The sequence below is a fragment of the Balaenoptera musculus genome, chromosome 1, assembly GCF_009873245.2.
Source record: "Balaenoptera musculus isolate JJ_BM4_2016_0621 chromosome 1, mBalMus1.pri.v3, whole genome shotgun sequence".
In the NCBI taxonomy this organism is placed as follows: domain Eukaryota; kingdom Metazoa; phylum Chordata; class Mammalia; order Artiodactyla; family Balaenopteridae; genus Balaenoptera; species Balaenoptera musculus.
Window position 1 is genome coordinate 24,630,291 of NC_045785.1, and position 15,734 is coordinate 24,646,024.

The window sequence follows — 15,734 nt, forward strand, 5'->3', positions numbered from 1 at the left end:
TGATAATGACAATGACATAGATTCCCAACCTCTGCCCACCCTCCATGCAAAGACTTCTCCCTTAGAAGACCCTGCCGACTCACAGGGCAGGAGGACAGGAAGATACAGAAGAAAACACCATCTTTTTTTTTTTTTAATTAATTAATTAATTAATTTTTTTGGCTGTGTTGGGTCTTCGTTGCTGCGTGCAGGCTTTCTCCAGTTGTGGCAAGCGAGGGCTACTCTTTGTTGCAGTGCATGGGCTTCTCATTGTGGTGGCTTCTCTTTGTTGCAGAGCACAGGCTCTAGGCACGAGGGCTGCAGTAGTTGTGGCACGCGGGCTCCGTAGTTGTGGCTCACGGGCTCTAGAGTGCAGGCTCAGTAGTTGCAGCACACGGGCTTAGTTGCTCCGTGGCACGTGGGATCTTCCCGGACCAGGGCTTGAACCCGTGTCCCCTGCACTGGCAGGTGGATTCTTAACCACTGCGCCACCAGGGAAGTCGGAAAACACCATCTTTAATCAACCCACCTGCACAGAAACCAGGGCAACACTCCCTGCCTTGCAAGGTCCCAGTGAGAAGAAAACTCAGTCTCCTTGAAAAAACCATCTTATAAAAACAAAAGGCTTCAAAGCACCAGTGGCTCAAGTCGTTGAGTAGAAAGGGGGTTGGGGGTCAGGGGGTGAGATGACAGCTGGCTGGGGTGGCTCTGAGAAGAGAGGGCTGGAGGCAGGACTTGGTCCAGGAGCAGAGCAGCAGCCAGGCCTGAAGGGAACTGTTGCCCTCCTGAGCTGTACCCATAGCTAACCAGGCTCACCATTTGGGACCTTGGGCCCTGTAGTGACCAGAAGAACTCCTGGGTTTGGCTCTTTGGCACAGACCTGCAGATGGGATGGTGGGGTGGGGTCCAAGTTCAGGATATTTTGGCCTTAGATGAGAGGGAATGCTAGATCAGAGAGGGGAGAGCAAGGAATGGTCACCATGGATGGGCTCAGGTGTGCAACCGTCTATATTTCCATCTGGTTCCCCCATGCCTCCCACCCTCCTTCCTAAGCCAGGACCACTCCTATGTCACAAACTGGAAGCTGAGGCCTGATCCTCCTGCCCTCAGATTTACCAGCCAGCGCACAGGACGCAGGGTTCTCAGAGGGGTCTGTGGAGGGAGGTGAGGAGAATGAGCCCTCATCTCTACTTGCTCTTAAGGAAAGGTGCTGGCCCTCCAGAGCCCCCACTATGACCCACACCCCCATTCTGCCTCTTCAGAACAACTTCTGGATTTGTTAGAGATTGCTTCTGGACACCGGCGTGATCATGAACACTGGTGACCTTTGAACACTTTTGACCAGGCAGCACAGATGAGCCCTTTTCCACTCTGGAACCACAGGTCTTCCAACTGGTGAGGTGGATGGAGCCATCACGGGTTGGCAGAGTTGCTGAAGGGGTGGGGGATCATGGGTGCAGCAGGCTCAGGGACATGGAAGGGGGTGGGGCGATTGAGTCATGTCCCCCTTCTGCTAGAGAGAGAGTGAAAGCTTTGCCAAGGGTGGACAGAGGCCGAGTCTAAGAAGGCTTCCCTGTGGGTCAGGCTGAATTCAGGGCTCTGGGATCCGTCCATCCTGTTCCCAACAAGAGAACGAATATATTGCTTTAAGAGAGGAGTTGGCAAGTGGTGGCGGTGGTATGTGAGTGTGGTGTATATCACGTGGGTTCTAGAGTGTCCAAGCTGGAAGGGGGCTTGGAAATGGGTTTTGGAGTCTGAAACTACAGATCATATACTGTGTTCAAGGCCTGCCGCCACCAAAAGCCCAGCTGTGTGGCCTCAAGCAAATTGCTTTACATCTCTGGGCCTCAGTTTCCATATCTGCAAAATGGGGATACGTAAAATCCCAGTATAGTCCAGGGAATTGAGAGTCAAATGAAAACGCTAGAAAGAGCTCCATTTACAGAGGGATTATTTTAATTATTTGAGGTGGGAAACTGAGGCCCAAAGAGGGCAAGGGCTTTGCCAGATGTCACACAGAGAGCTAGTGATGGAGCTGTGATTAGAACCCAGAACTCCTGCTTCTAGTTCAGGGTAACCTTCCCCAGGGCTGGTGAATGAGTGTGGTGAGATGGGGGTGAGTCTGTCTGTCCTGTCCTTTCTCTCTGGACAGGGGACAGGATGCTGGGTGAAGAAGGGTGAAAGGGAGAGGCTGGAGAAGGGCGGGAGGTTCCAGCACACGCCAAGGTGAAGATAAAAAAATACAAACCCCGAGAACCCCCTCCCCCGCCCCTCCCCCGCCCCACCCCTTAAGTCCAGGCTGCTAAGCGCCAAGTCCAAGTCCGCTTCGGACCCATATCAAGCCGACCCAGGCTGCAGTCCGGTCAGCGAGCCGCCAGGGGGCACGCCTGCCATCTTGGCCGGAGCTCGCGGCTGCGGCGGTCAGTCTAGCCGCGGGGGTGGTCGTGGGGCAGAAGCTACTACCCCGCCCTGCAGGAGACAAAGGCAGGTTAGGGAAGTGGACCCCTAAGTAGGGAGGCGGAGAGATCCGGCTGCCCTCTCCGCTCCTCCCTCCTCTTCTTTCTCCTACACTAACGGCCCGCGCCCGGGTCCCTCTACCCCACCCTGCTCCACGCCATGACCCACGTGTACAGAGGCTGCAGTTGTAAATGTGACGTCTTCTGGGGCGCCTGGTATCCATAGGAGTCAAAACCGCCGATGAAATCAACTGTGGAAGGGCAGATGGCACGTGGTTAGAGATGGGCCTGTGACAGGAATAAGTTATGGGAGGCTGGGTCCTGAAAGGGAGGAATCTGAGGCCAGACGCTGTACAGGGCCTTAGGGGTTGGGCTTTGCTGCAGTGTCCTGATGGATGGGCCAAGGCCCAAGAGGATAGAGAGCTGGGGGGTGGATGGGGAGGGCGGCCCTTTAAGGGAGAAGGCTGGGGGGAGGCAAGACCTGTTGGGGGTGGGAGTGGGACAAACTGGGAATGGGCGGTGCTTCACAGGAGTGGGGCTGTGGAGCCCCTCAGAGCGACAGGAAGGGACCTAAGAGGGGCAGGTAGGGGGGCAGTGCTGGAGCCTTGGATTGGGCACCTGGACGTCTGGGCCTCAGCCCAGAATGGGCTGGCTATGCAGATCCCCAGTCACCCTGCTGCCTCTTCTTCCCCAGCCCCCAGAAGGGCCCCTTAAATCAGGGGTCCCCAACCCCCAGGCCACAGACCGGTACTGGTGTTAGGAACTGGGCCGCACAGCAGGTAAGCGGCAGGCAAGCGAGCGAAGCTTCATCTGTATTTACAGCCGCTCCCCATTGCTCACATTACCGCCTGAGCTCCGCCTCCTGTCAGATCAGCAACGGCATTAGATTCTCATAGGAGCAAGAACCCTACTGTGAACTGCACATGTGAGGGATCTAGGTTGCACACTCCTTATGAGAATCTAATGCCTGATGATCTGAGGTGGAGCTGAGGCCATGATGCTAGTGCTGGGGAGCGGCTGCAAATACAGATTATCATTAGCAGAGAGGTTTGACTGCACAGAGACCATAATAAATCAATGCACTTGAATCATCCCGAAAGCACCCCTCCATCCCCCCATCCATGGAAAACTTGTCTTCCACGAAACCGGTCCCTGGTGCCAAAAAGGTTGGGGACCGCTGCCTTAAATGACCCAGGGCTCCCTCCTGCTCTGGCCCCTGTCCAGGGTGCTGACTGCGTGGGGTGGCACGCGGCCAGGTTTCCCCAATTCCCTAGGGGCTCCGCACTCACAGCTGTCCTCCTCCTCCAGGAATACTTTGCTCACGTAGCAGGCGAACACGAAGCCGAACAGCTGGGGGAGGACACAGCACGTCAGGGAGGGAGGGAGGGAGGAGAGGGAAGCTCTTCCTTCACCCCCTGCCTGGCCCTGCCCACCCCCGCTGGGGGGGCCATGTATGCTAAGAGGAAGGCAAACCCATAACAACTTCAAGTCAAATGACTGCGCCTTAAACTTAATATACCTGGTTCTATTCTCCGTTCTGGGAGTGTGATTTTGGACAATTATCTTACCTCTTTGAGCCTCAGTTTCCCCAGTTGGACCTGGGCAATACCTTACTGGCTTGTTAAGAGGAAAGAGGATTATGTAACTGTGTGTGTAAAGTGCCTAGGGCAGGGCTGGGACAGGCAGGGAGACAGGAGAACTCACAGCCAGGAAGATCTGCAGGGCACTGCTGAGTGCTTCAATGTAGGGATAGTCAAGCAGGCAGCCGGTGACCGAGATGACGTGGTGGTCCTCCAGGGCCAGGCGGGAGTTCAGGACAGGTGTCACCAGGCAGCCTGGCCCGTTCTCCATCCACCAGGAGCGGTGCAGGGATGTGTTGAAGGTCATGATGAAGTCCCGGTCCTAGGGGCAGAGGGGCCTAGGATACTGAGCTTGGGCCGGAGGCGGGGTGGGGGTGGGGGGCGGAAATCCTCCCCAGGCTCCAGGAGACTTTTTTTTTTTGGCAGCACCGCACTTCTTGTGGGATCCTAGTTCCCTGACCAGGGGTCGAACCCGGGCCCCGGCAGTGAAAGTGCCGAGTCCTAACCACTGGACCGCCAGGGAATTCCCTCCAGAAGACTTTATATAAGGTCTGCTTCACACCTGGGTTGTTGTAACAGCTTCCTTTCCTGGCTTGATTTGTGAAAGGTATGGAGGAAGTCTGTATCTGCAAGTCTACATTTGGCCAGTAGGTGGCGCTTGATGACCATGCAGGCCTCACTGTATCACAGATGGAAGGGGCTGGTTCAAACCCACAGGAGTCTCAGAATTTCAGGGCTGGAAGGGACATTAATGGTGACCGGGTCCAATTACCCAGCTGTTGGTGAAATCCTCAATACAGACCCCTTCACAGCCCATTCAGCCTCTCCACTGCTCCCTGTGTGTGACCCTGGGCAAACCTCTCCTCTTTAGACCTTGGTCTCCCCTTTTGAAATGGAGAAGGGGCTGGCCTACATCAGAAGTTCTTACCCATGTGTGCATCTATGTTTTCCTCAATCCATTCACTCAGGCAGTCCATTAACAAATATTCACTGCATGCTGACTTGGTGCCAAGCACTGAGATGTTCGATCTCCTTTCATCCCCTCAGCAACCACATGAAATTTGGGTTTCTATTAACTATACTTACTAGATGAGGAAACTGAAGCTCAGAGAGGGTAAGCCACCCTCTGGACTGCGAGGGAATTCCCCATCATTTGTTTTTAAGAAGTACGGAGGATGCCAGAAATGAAAACGTAGGGATGGGGGATGGGGAGCACAGATTACTCGAATGTGTAGAGGGCGGTCTCTTCAAGAGATGATGCCCCTGAGACCCACACCACAGGGGCCCTTGGGGCAGGGGATGGGAAAGGTCAGGCTCTGCCCTCTGGCACTGCCAGGCCTGAGGCTTACCTGGGACAGCTGTCCAACCTCCAAGTAGAAGCAGATGATAAACGCATTCCAGCCAACCCAAAGCACCAGCCAGGCTGCATACTGGGAAAGCAGAGGTGGGATCAGGGTGGGGCCTGGAGGAGGGGGATGGGGCGGGTCAATGGACTGAGGAGACCTTTGCAGGGGAAACTATGACAATGCCTCACTCAGAGAGCAATACAGTTTACAGATCATTTTACATCCATCCAGTCCTTACGAGAGCCTTGCAGGGAAGGCACTGTCTTTCTCTTTAAAGATAACCAAGTTAAGGCTCAGAGAGGTTTACAGTTTCCAAGATCACACAGCTAGGAAGAGGTAGGGCTGGCATGCAAACCTAAGTCCTCTGGTAGCTAATCCTATCCACTCTGCAGAGAACCACAGACACCAGAGGGCATCCTACCCATGGCAAAGAACTAGAGAGGAGCTGGATATTTCCACCCAAATCCTATGCCTAAGCCAGTGGCAGCCGTCTGGCAGACAGTGCCGTTTACAGTGGTGCCTGGGGCTTTCCTGAGAACTGGAGAGAAGGGTCCTCTTATCTCAGGTGAGGGAGAGCTTTGGAAGGGCCCTGTTCACCTGGCTTCTGGAACTGAACCTGTGGGAGGTGTGGAGAAGCCCTAGAATGAGCGCGAGTGGGCTCTGGGGGTGCCTGACATTACATGGCATTGTTACTTTGGGTGTCAAGCATTTATGTAGTAAATCTACCGAAAAGCCTTTTCCCTCAAGAGAGGTGTATAAATGAGTCACTGAGGAAGAGCAAGGGACAAGGGATGAGACTAGGTGAAAACAGGAGTTTGATAATCAAGGACCAGAGCTTGGAAAGAGGAAGTAGGAGGGGGGAGCCGGGGACATAATGCACTCCTGGGATTGGGGCACAGGAGGCATTGGCCTCAAGGCCACACTAGCCACTCTAGATCACATTCTTGATGAACATCAAGGGACAGAAGCCCAGCCTTCCTGAAGCAACTTGAGAAACCAAACAAGACAAAGTCCATCCCTCGCACGGGCTTACTAGGGCAGCGTGGTGATGCGGCAGGAGCCTTCGCTCTGGACAGGATGCTCTAACCCCGCCACTTATTAGCTGTGTGACTTTAGGAAGCCTTGCCACCTTTCTGAGCCTCATTTCCTCATCTGGAAAATGGAGATAAGAGATAACTTCGCAGGGCTGTCGTAAAGATAAGTAAAGCAGGTGAAACTCTTAGCACGTGCCTGGCATATGGTAGGCACTCACTAAGTGATATACCTTGTTAATATTTGGAATTTTCTGTAGAAAATTCTTTAGGAAAATACTAATTTTGTCTCCACTGAGCAAAGAAGCATTGGGATTTGGACATCCACATCACCAGCTGGGCTGGAGCCAAGACAGAGGCAGGGGTCTAGGTGCCCAGGGTGGAGAGCAGCTTTGGCTGGAGAACGAGGTGGGAACGGATGGGGATGAGAAGAGGGGGTTGGCTTGGGGAGAGGCTAAGTGAGCCATACCAGAATGAGGTACCGGGAGCGGTACTGCACGGTACCAAAGATGCCCAGGATAACTGCCATGATGTGCAGGAAGTTGGCTAGGATAGGAGCCCACTGGTAGCCCAGGAAGTCAAAGATCTGCCGCTCCAACGCAGCCACCTGTGGGAAAGAGCAGGCTGAGGCCACAGTCACCACCTAAAAAAGGAGGACAAGTACTCCTTTTCAACCCTGTGGAGCAGGTGACACCAGTTACCATGGTGATGAGGAACCATGACCTGATTATACACAAGTCTCAGAGCCATCCCAGCCCCACAGTACCAAAGGGATGCTGGGAGGTGAGGACAGCTCTGTGAGGATGAGCGGGACAGAGCCCTGTTCATCACTTTGGGGTGGGCTAATGGGAGATGGGAGCCAGGGTTCAGAACGCCTTCCTCCCTGCCAAGAAGCCTCCCCATTCGCACCTATACTTTCCCTGGGGGGCGGGTCTCTGCCCGTGTAGTCAGGATCCAGACTGCCTCCCCCTAGCCCTGGCCTAGGGCTGAGCCAGGGCAGGGCCCTGGAGACCCTGGGGAAGCCCGGGGGCTCGGTCACGTTCTTCCAAGGACCCCTATCTGGAGGTTGCCCTGGCCCATGGGATCCATGGGCTACAGAGAAAAGGGATTTTTTTCACTCCCTGTCCCTGAGGGAGCTGTAGTAGGTTGCACAATTGGCCTCAAATTCTTTCTCTTCCTACTTCCATGCTCTTTAGCAGTGCCCTCCCACACTAATTTTGTGCTTGGTCATGTGACTTGCTTTGTTCAAGGGGACTTTAGCAAAGAGGAAGCAAGTGAAGGCTTGAAAAACGCCGGTGCATTGGAGCTTGCCCACTTGTTATACTTGTAACACAGAGAACACCTTGTGAAAGAGCTCAAGCCGACCTGCTGGAGGAAGAGAGGCCACAGGGAAAAGAACCAAGGCACCCCAGGTGACAGCCAGTCAACCATCAACACACAGGAGTGAGGCCATCCTAGATCATTCAGATGCTAGCCAACCCACCAACTGACCAAAGACAGGTCGCCAGACCAAAAAGTCTCCCAGCTGAGCCACAGAATCGTTAGCTAAATAAAATGGTTGTTTTATTTTTTATTATTATTTTTCTTCAATTTTTGGCTGCGCCACGCAGCTTTCAGGATCTTAGTTCCCTGACCAGGGATCGAACCCAGGCCCATGGCAGTGAAAGTGCTGAGTCCTAACCACTGGACCACCGGGGAATTACCTAAAATGGCTGTTTTAAACCACTACATTTTGTAGGGATTTGTTACGCAGCAAAAGGTAACTGATATAGGACTCAATCAACACTCCCTTTCCAGAAGCCCCTGGTTCAACCTTTCAGCTGATACATTTAGGAACAAAGGTACCAAGGATACCAATTGTTACTGACTGTCCCATATTCTTTCTTCTGTTGACAGAACTTATCTCTTCGTTTTGGAAACTGCCTCCCAGACCCTCAGTCCATGGGGCTTGGGTGGGGCTGAGCCCACTTCTAATTTCTGCGGTGGGCTAGTGACCCAAGTCTAACCAAATAAGCAACACACAGTGATCTGTTCAGGGATGGGCACTCAGCCTGCGCTCTGCTCCTGAGAGTTACCCTGGATATTTGCTGGGGCATCAGGACAGAGATGCCATCTGCCAAGATACCTGGATGGGTGTAGTGTCAGCTGAGAGCTGTTGGTGGCTGTCTTTGCCACCACTTGGGGACAGCCTGCTTGAGGAGGAAGCCAAAGCTAAAGGAAAGAGAGTGAGGGAGGAAGAGTGAACAAGCAAGGGGAGTGTCTGGGAGACATCGTTTTAGGTCTGAGGATCTAGCCATGCCTAAACAAATTCTCCCTCCTTGTACTTTTGATTCTGTCACTTGCACCCAAGAGTCCTGACTACATAGAAGGAGAGAAAAGAGGGTCTGCCTAGGGAGGGAGAAAGAAGATCCTGATAAAGTAAGACGATCCCAGAAGCCTTTTTCCTGGCAGGGAGGCAAGAGGAGATGGAGCTGATGGTACCACACAGATGGCAAAGCTTGGGCAGAGACCCAGGAAGCTGCAGGCCCAACCCTGGCACCCACCCACCTGGCACCAGCCTGCCTCTTGCTGGTGACTCCCCTCCCAGAGCTCTGCAGATTGTAAAGAGCTTTCCAAGTTCATCTCTCACTGGATACTTCTTGGCAGAAAGGCACTGCTGAGATCATTAACTCAGAAGAAAGAAACCATGAGGCTCAGAGAGGGGAAGTGACTTGCCCAAGGTCACACAGCAGGTTGGTGGCAGAGCCAGAGAGCCATTCTGCCTTTCTCTGCCTCCTGTCCCACCTTGGCACCAACACACCACCTTTCCCAGTTGGCACTGGCTCGAGAGTTAAGACATGTGGTTTCTGGTTGAGAGTCTGACACTGATTCCTGGCTTACTTGGGCAGGCTACCTTCTCTGTGGGTCTTGAGATCCTCTTACATAGAGGCTGCCAGACTAAATGACCTCTAAGGGCCCTTCTGGTTTTGAATCCAGTGGCCTGCCAACCTTGGGGGAGAAACTCCCCAGGCTGCTTCCCCTCCCAAAAGCTCCTGCCCCACTTCTCTTCTCCTTTCTACCCTGACTCTGCTAGGCCTTAGGGAGTCCTGGTGGTTTGGGGTCCAGCTGGATGCTCTCGACTCAGCTGGCACAGGGTCCTGGCGAGGAGGGTGAGACAGAGTTGCCCAGGCTCATAGTGTAGTTGGGGGACACACTGCCTGGATACAACTACCTAAACCTGACATCACCCTCACCCCCACTCTGGCCCTAGCCCAAAACCCTTGTGTTCTCAGGGACCTCACTGATAGAATGAGCAGCACTGGAGTCACTAAAACTCAAGTTCAAACTGCAGTCCTGCTGTGTGACTTAGGGCAAATTACTTTCCCTCTCTGAGCCTATTTCTTTAACTATAAATGGGGAAGATAATCCCTCCCCTGAGAAGTTGTTGTGAGGATATGGAGACATCACATAAACTAATAATTAGACTTAACATATGGTGGTTAATTAGTAGGAGACCTAACAGTCAAAGCTTCTTAGTTGGGCTTTGAAGGCTGCTAGGATCTGGCTCAATTCTTTACTCCCAGCCAGTTCTTGCCCCCAAGCAGCTGAAATAACAGTTGAGGATCCACCATCATTTCCCTTTCCTTATATCCAAGTCCTCCTTGGTTTTCAAAACATAGCACAGTTTTCTCCGTTCCTAGGAAGACCTCCTGACTGGCCCAAAGGGATCTCTCTTTCCACTGAATATGGAACACTGGCTCTTCTTGTCACTCTGAGCCATCCTTCCAGCCTCCCTCCAGCCTCCCATCCAACAACTGCCCACTCATTCATCAAAACGCCATCCACATCCATTTACTCATCCATCTGACATCTGACATGCCCTCATCCATCCAGGGTACATCATTTATTTATTCACAGAACGTTCAATCTGTGTCAGGCCCTGTGCTGGCGCTGGGATGCTGAAATGAATACGTTGCAGTCCCTGCCCTTTGGGAACTCAGAGCCTAGGAGGGGAGACGGATGGAAAACCACTGTGATCAGCGGGATAACCCAGGCCTGAACGATGCTGCCTCTCCCTCCAACGGTGAGTGCAGAAATCAATGTAAATAAATAAATAGTTTAATTGAGATTCAGTGTCTTATAAATAACCCCGATTCTAAAGTTGTTATCTTTTATTCAAAAACCAAGTCAAATATTCCAGAACTCCTGCTTCTGCAGCAGTGACATGCAGGTAATTAACAAATAAAGATAAGAACAAAAAATAGGAGGAATATCTTCCCCATCTGGTTGCCATGGCTTAGAAACAATAATCTCAGGGCTGCAGTGGTTGTAAATCATAACTGGCCTTGGAGTGTCTCTTTTTCTCTTCTTCCTTTTGGCCGCACTGCTCTGCATGTGGGATCTTACTTCCCCAACCAGGGATCGAACCTGTGCCCCTTGCACTGGAAGTGCAGAGTCTTAACCACTGGACCATCAGGGAAGTGCCTGGAGTGTCTTTTTTACTTTGATGGGAGGACTTGTGTGGAGACAATAGCAACCTACTCCTTTGCAAAAAGTTCAAGTGCACATGCATTGAGAGGGAAAAAGTGACTTCAGGGGGCTTCCCTGGTGGTGCAGTGATTAAGAATCTGCCGGCCAACGCAGGGGACACGGGTTCGAGCCCTGGTCCGGGAAGATTCCACACGCCGCAGAGCAACTAAGCCCGTGCTCCACAACTACTGAGCCTGTGCTCTAGAGCCCGCGAGCCACAACTACTGAAGCCCGCGAGCCTAGAGCCCGTGCTCCCCAACAAGACAAGCCACCGCAATGAGAAGCCAGTGCGCCGCAACAAAGAGTAGCCCCTGCTCGCCGCAACTAGAGAAAGCCCACACACAGCAACAAAGACCCAACGCAGCCAAATTAATTAATTAATTATTTTTTTAAAAAAGTGACTTCAGGGATATTTTTTCCTGGTCAGCCTACGAGTCAGGTGAGGCTGGCTTCTTGGGTCTCTCTCCTAAGTGGGCCAGCACAGAAGCTTCTGTGGGCAACTGCTGTAGCCTCCCGCCTGATCTCCTGGCAGGAGGAGGCTGCCTATCAACCTACTGAGTGCTTTTTCTAAAGCACAAATCTGGTCGAATTACTCTGTCATCAATGCAGCCCAGAGAGCCTGGGGTAATCCCTATGGCCTCTGGACCAGCCAACCCCCCGGTCACAAGGACCCCAGATAAGCGGGATGAGTCCCCCTGACTGTAGTCCCAGAAAGACAGATGAGATCCAGTCCCCCCAGCCTCACAGCCCTGTCCGGATCTGTCAGTGCCCACAGAGTAAGTCCCACTTTCCTGCCCGTTGGTCCTCTCTGCCCTTGATCTCCACAACGCTCTGTGCCGCCTCCTCTGACCCAGCACTCCCCTGGCCCCCGGCCCCCTTTCATGAGACCTTCCACACCAGCAAGTGTCTCTACGGCCTCGGCGCCTTCCCTAAGGGGTCCCCCCACCCCTTAAACGTTGCACCCAAGGACGCTGTTTTCCCTGTAGTCTTCTCAGTGACTCTGTTTCTCTTCTCTCATCCCATGCTCCTCAGGCCCAAAGGTGGGGTCGGTATCCTCTGGGGTCCCCACACTGCCTGCAGAACTGTGCGACCCAGTGGCTATACCACCCTCATCACTGCTGGACTCATCGTCCACTGGCCTCCGGGTCTTGTCCCTTCCTTGAAAACGATCCCATGACCTCTGCATCATCCTGGTCGACTCTGACATCTGGGGGCCACCCCCTCCAGCACCCTAACCTCTCAAGTCCTCTCCCATGACCTTTGCTTCCATTCTTCCTTGTCCACGGCCACTTCTTGGAATGTGTCATCACTCATAACTGCCCTGCTTCCAAAGTCGCCAATTTGAGAGCCCCTCTCAGACACCCCAGCTTCTTCCCAACACCCTTCACGATGACGGGCCCATCAGCCTGCTGGGATCACACGACCCCTCACTTCACCACCAGCTTTGCCTGTAACCCAAACTGTCATACTCCTCTGCCTTTTCATCACGTCTGTGAGGAAAAGCCCACACGTGGATAAACCCAATTAATAGTTTTCTCAGTTCTCACAAAGCAGCCAAGCACTTCTGGAGAAAGTCACTCCACGGGGCAGACTGGGGCCACCGGAGATCCGGAATCATCGACTCCGAGAAGCTCCCCGATGCTGTCCCACAACCCAACTAGGCTTCTCTGAGGAACTCACTCCTCCTAATATTTCAGATCTTCTTGCTGTCCTCAACCCTCCTGGGTCCCCTTCGCCCCTACCCTGGGTAAAGACCTGGTCTCCCCCCACCCCCTACACTTGAGGCTCTGTCCCTCCCTGCACTGAAGGACAGCGCCTCCTCCCGCATCCTGAGCCCTATCTTCTACCTGCTCGGGAGCCCACATCATCCACGATCTCTCCTCTTGTAAACCCAACCTCTTCCCCTGCCCAGAATCCTTCCCACTGGCTCCTAAACATGCTTAAGCCTCTTCTACTTAAAAAAAAAAAAAAAAAAAAGAAAGTCCCCTTTTCCCCCTCCAACTCTCCAACTAATGCCTTATCTAGCCCAATGCTCTCACATCCAAAACTGTTTAAAGGTCTCCACGCCCTCCCTGCTACTCACCCCTCCACCCACTTGCTACAATTTGGTCCAGGGGTTAGGAGCAGAGCTGGGTTAGAGTCCTGGTGCCGCTGGTTTTTCTACAACTCTGGGCAAGTCACTTAACCTCTCTGTGCCTCAGTTTTCTCACCAACAAAATGGGTATGATTCATAGTACTTCCTTCATCTGGTCGTGAGGAGAGTCAGCATTATTTAAAATTATATTCCGCTGCAGAGCTCCCTGCCTCCCCCCTTGCTTTATTTTCTCCACGGCACTTATCATTGACTAACATACTATTCACTCCTTATTTACTGTCTCCTGCATTAGAAGGCAAACTCCACGATAGTGGGGATGTTCACTGCTGCATTTCTAGCGGTGAGAGCCGTGCCTGGCACACGCATTCTCCACCTCCTTGGCCTGATTCGGGTGCAGCCCATCCTCCTGTGCAGTCAGGCCCCTAAGTATCAGAGCACCTCAGGGCCACAGCCCAGCCCCTCTTCACACTCCACGTGTCCTAGCAAATGCACGTCCCCCCCCAGCTTCAGTTCCTTCAGCCTCCAGCCCCTTTATAACCAAGTACCCATTGGATGGTTCATCATGAACTTAATACATCCAAACCTGGTCCATTTGCAGTGATGGGGGCCCCAGGATGTGTCCAGCTGCATGAGTTAGAAAGGTAAGCTTTAGGCCCTGGTCTTCCTCCTGCTCACCTGCGTTCCCAGTCTGTCATCAACTGGCTCTCATCTTCTGAATCTCTCTCACATCTGGCCACCTTCCTCCCTCTACCTTCTCTCACCTGGCCAACTGCAATACCAGCCCCCAGTCTACTTCAAGCCTAACCCACCCCTCTTTCCAGAGTGAAGCTTCCTCGAGGCTCCCCTCCTGCCCCTCCCCCTGCCCTTAGCTCCCCACCCCCATCCCTGATTATTTATTTATTGGGTAGCTGCCAGCTGAGGGGGATGCAGTTGCCATGGGAACTTTCAGCCCCGAGTCAGGGCTGCCTCTGCTCTCAGTAGGATGCTCTTGTCTGTCTAGACGCCAACCCCAGGAGCCCAACACCAGGCGGGGGGTTGGGGGTGGGGAGTGAGAAATGAATAATGCAGATGGGCCCACCCCGGCCCCAGGAAGCTGGCTGGGAGAGAGGGCGGGCTTGGGGCCACAGAACCCATCAGAAGCCTCTTGTGTCCAAGTCCTTGCCAGTCAGTTCTGCAAGTCAACTACTTTCCTGTCCAAAATTGCAGCCATATCGCCAGGGGACTTAGATACAGAAGTCAGGCTGTCTGGGGAATGATGAGGAAGGGGCTGCTGAAGTTTCTGGAGAATAGTTTGGTCGCACCTTGTCTCCTTTACTGACTTTAGTTCACAGAGATGCTGAGGTGGGAGGAACCCGCCATTGGGGGTCAGGCACACCTGAGTTCCATTCCCAGCTCAGTCCCTGACTCACTGTGTGACCTTGGGCAAGTTACTCCCCCTTTCTGAGCCAGCCTGTTTCCTCACTGGGAAAACGTCCTGAGGATTTAGACAGCACATGTAAAGCTCTCATCCCGGTACTTGGTACACAGTTGGTGCTCAGGATATGACTACAGCCTTTGCTGCATCCCAAAACTCAAGCCCCCCTTTTCCCAATGGATTTCTGAGGCAGCTGACAAAATTAAACTCGACTCAGCCCCTCATCCGTGAAATGAGGTAGTGGGATTGAAGCTGCAGATGGCAGAACTGGAAGGACCCCTGGAGATCTGTTGGTCCAACCCCCTCATTAGAGAGGTGAGCAAACTGACAGCAGAGAGGGGCAGTGATTCGTCTAAGGAGAGGGTCTTCTCTCTTTCTCTGAGCTCTGTCCCCATCTCCAGGGTCCATCTGGCGTCCATGCCATTTGAGTATGAGTTGAAATAAACACCCAGCAAGAGATTAAAAGGAGTACAGTCATGGAGACCAGGTAGTCTCTGGCAAGGTCAGGGAAGATGGGCCTAAAAGGGACTCAATTCATCGAACAAATATTTCTTGAGCACCTACTATGTGCCAGGCCAGGGTATACAGCAATGAGCAAGCTGGCGTGGTCTCGGCTCCATAGAGTTCTAGTCTAAAGACAGATACCACAGTCCTCCGGGAGCTGATGATGGGGGCTTCTCTGCCTGGTTTCCCACCCACTGTGCATAGTGACCTGTGGGGAGTTCTTTCTACCCCCAACACATGCACACATTCTCTCTCTCTCTCTCTTTCTTTTCCAGGGCTCCCACAGCCCTTCTGCCTCTCTCTGTCCCAGCCTGGATCCTGCTGGAAAATGGCCAAGGCTATCACTGTTAAGTGAAAAAAAAAAAAAAAAACCAAGCTGCAGAACAATATGATTCCATTTATGTTAAAAAAAAAAAAAAAAGACACATGAAATGTGTGTGATTGTAAATGCAGAATCAAGAGCCTGGGAAACACACAACAAATGGTTATGAGAACGTCTCTCTAGGGAGCGGGAAGGGGGAAACTTTTACTTTTAAATACATACACTTTGGTATTTCTGAGATGTTTTAAAACAAAGCTATAATTTTTAAAAAGTTAAGAGAAAATGTTGTAAGATGTTGTTGACTCATTGTTAGACTGTGTGAAAGAGCACTTGGGTGGCTCAGAGGATCTGAGGTCTCCTTCTGTGATGTGAATGTGCTTTGGGACCCAGGGCAAGACTCCTCTGGGCCTCAGTGTTCTCATCTGTACAATGGGGGCCTCTGCCACTCCAAGTCGCTATCTAGGCCTGGTGTTGCTGCAGCCCGCCTGCCTTCAGGGG

At 52.7% G+C, this 15,734-nt stretch overlaps 1 protein-coding gene across 4 annotated transcripts in view; it reads right to left on the reverse strand.

Moving 5' to 3' along the window:
• Nucleotides 1–2,265: 2,265 nt before the first annotated feature.
• Nucleotides 2,266–15,734, reverse strand: part of NKAIN1 (sodium/potassium transporting ATPase interacting 1) — a 42,664-nt gene continuing 29,195 nt past the window's right edge. The window contains exons 2-7 of one of the 4 annotated variants that reach the window (XM_036835810.1): nt 6,862–6,999; nt 5,365–5,445; nt 4,140–4,337; nt 3,725–3,785; nt 2,605–2,686; nt 2,307–2,448 (exon numbers count right to left, since the gene is read on the reverse strand). In XM_036835810.1, the coding sequence (XP_036691705.1) occupies nt 2,439–2,448; nt 2,605–2,686; nt 3,725–3,785; nt 4,140–4,337; nt 5,365–5,445; nt 6,862–6,999 (570 nt within the window). In that variant the 3' untranslated portion in view covers nt 2,307–2,438. Of the gene's footprint in view, nt 2,449–2,604; nt 2,687–3,724; nt 3,786–4,139; nt 4,338–5,364; nt 5,446–6,861; nt 7,036–15,734 lie in introns of all 4 variants that reach the window. The other 3 variants (XM_036835801.1, XM_036835791.1, XM_036835781.1) reach the window with 3 other exon arrangements.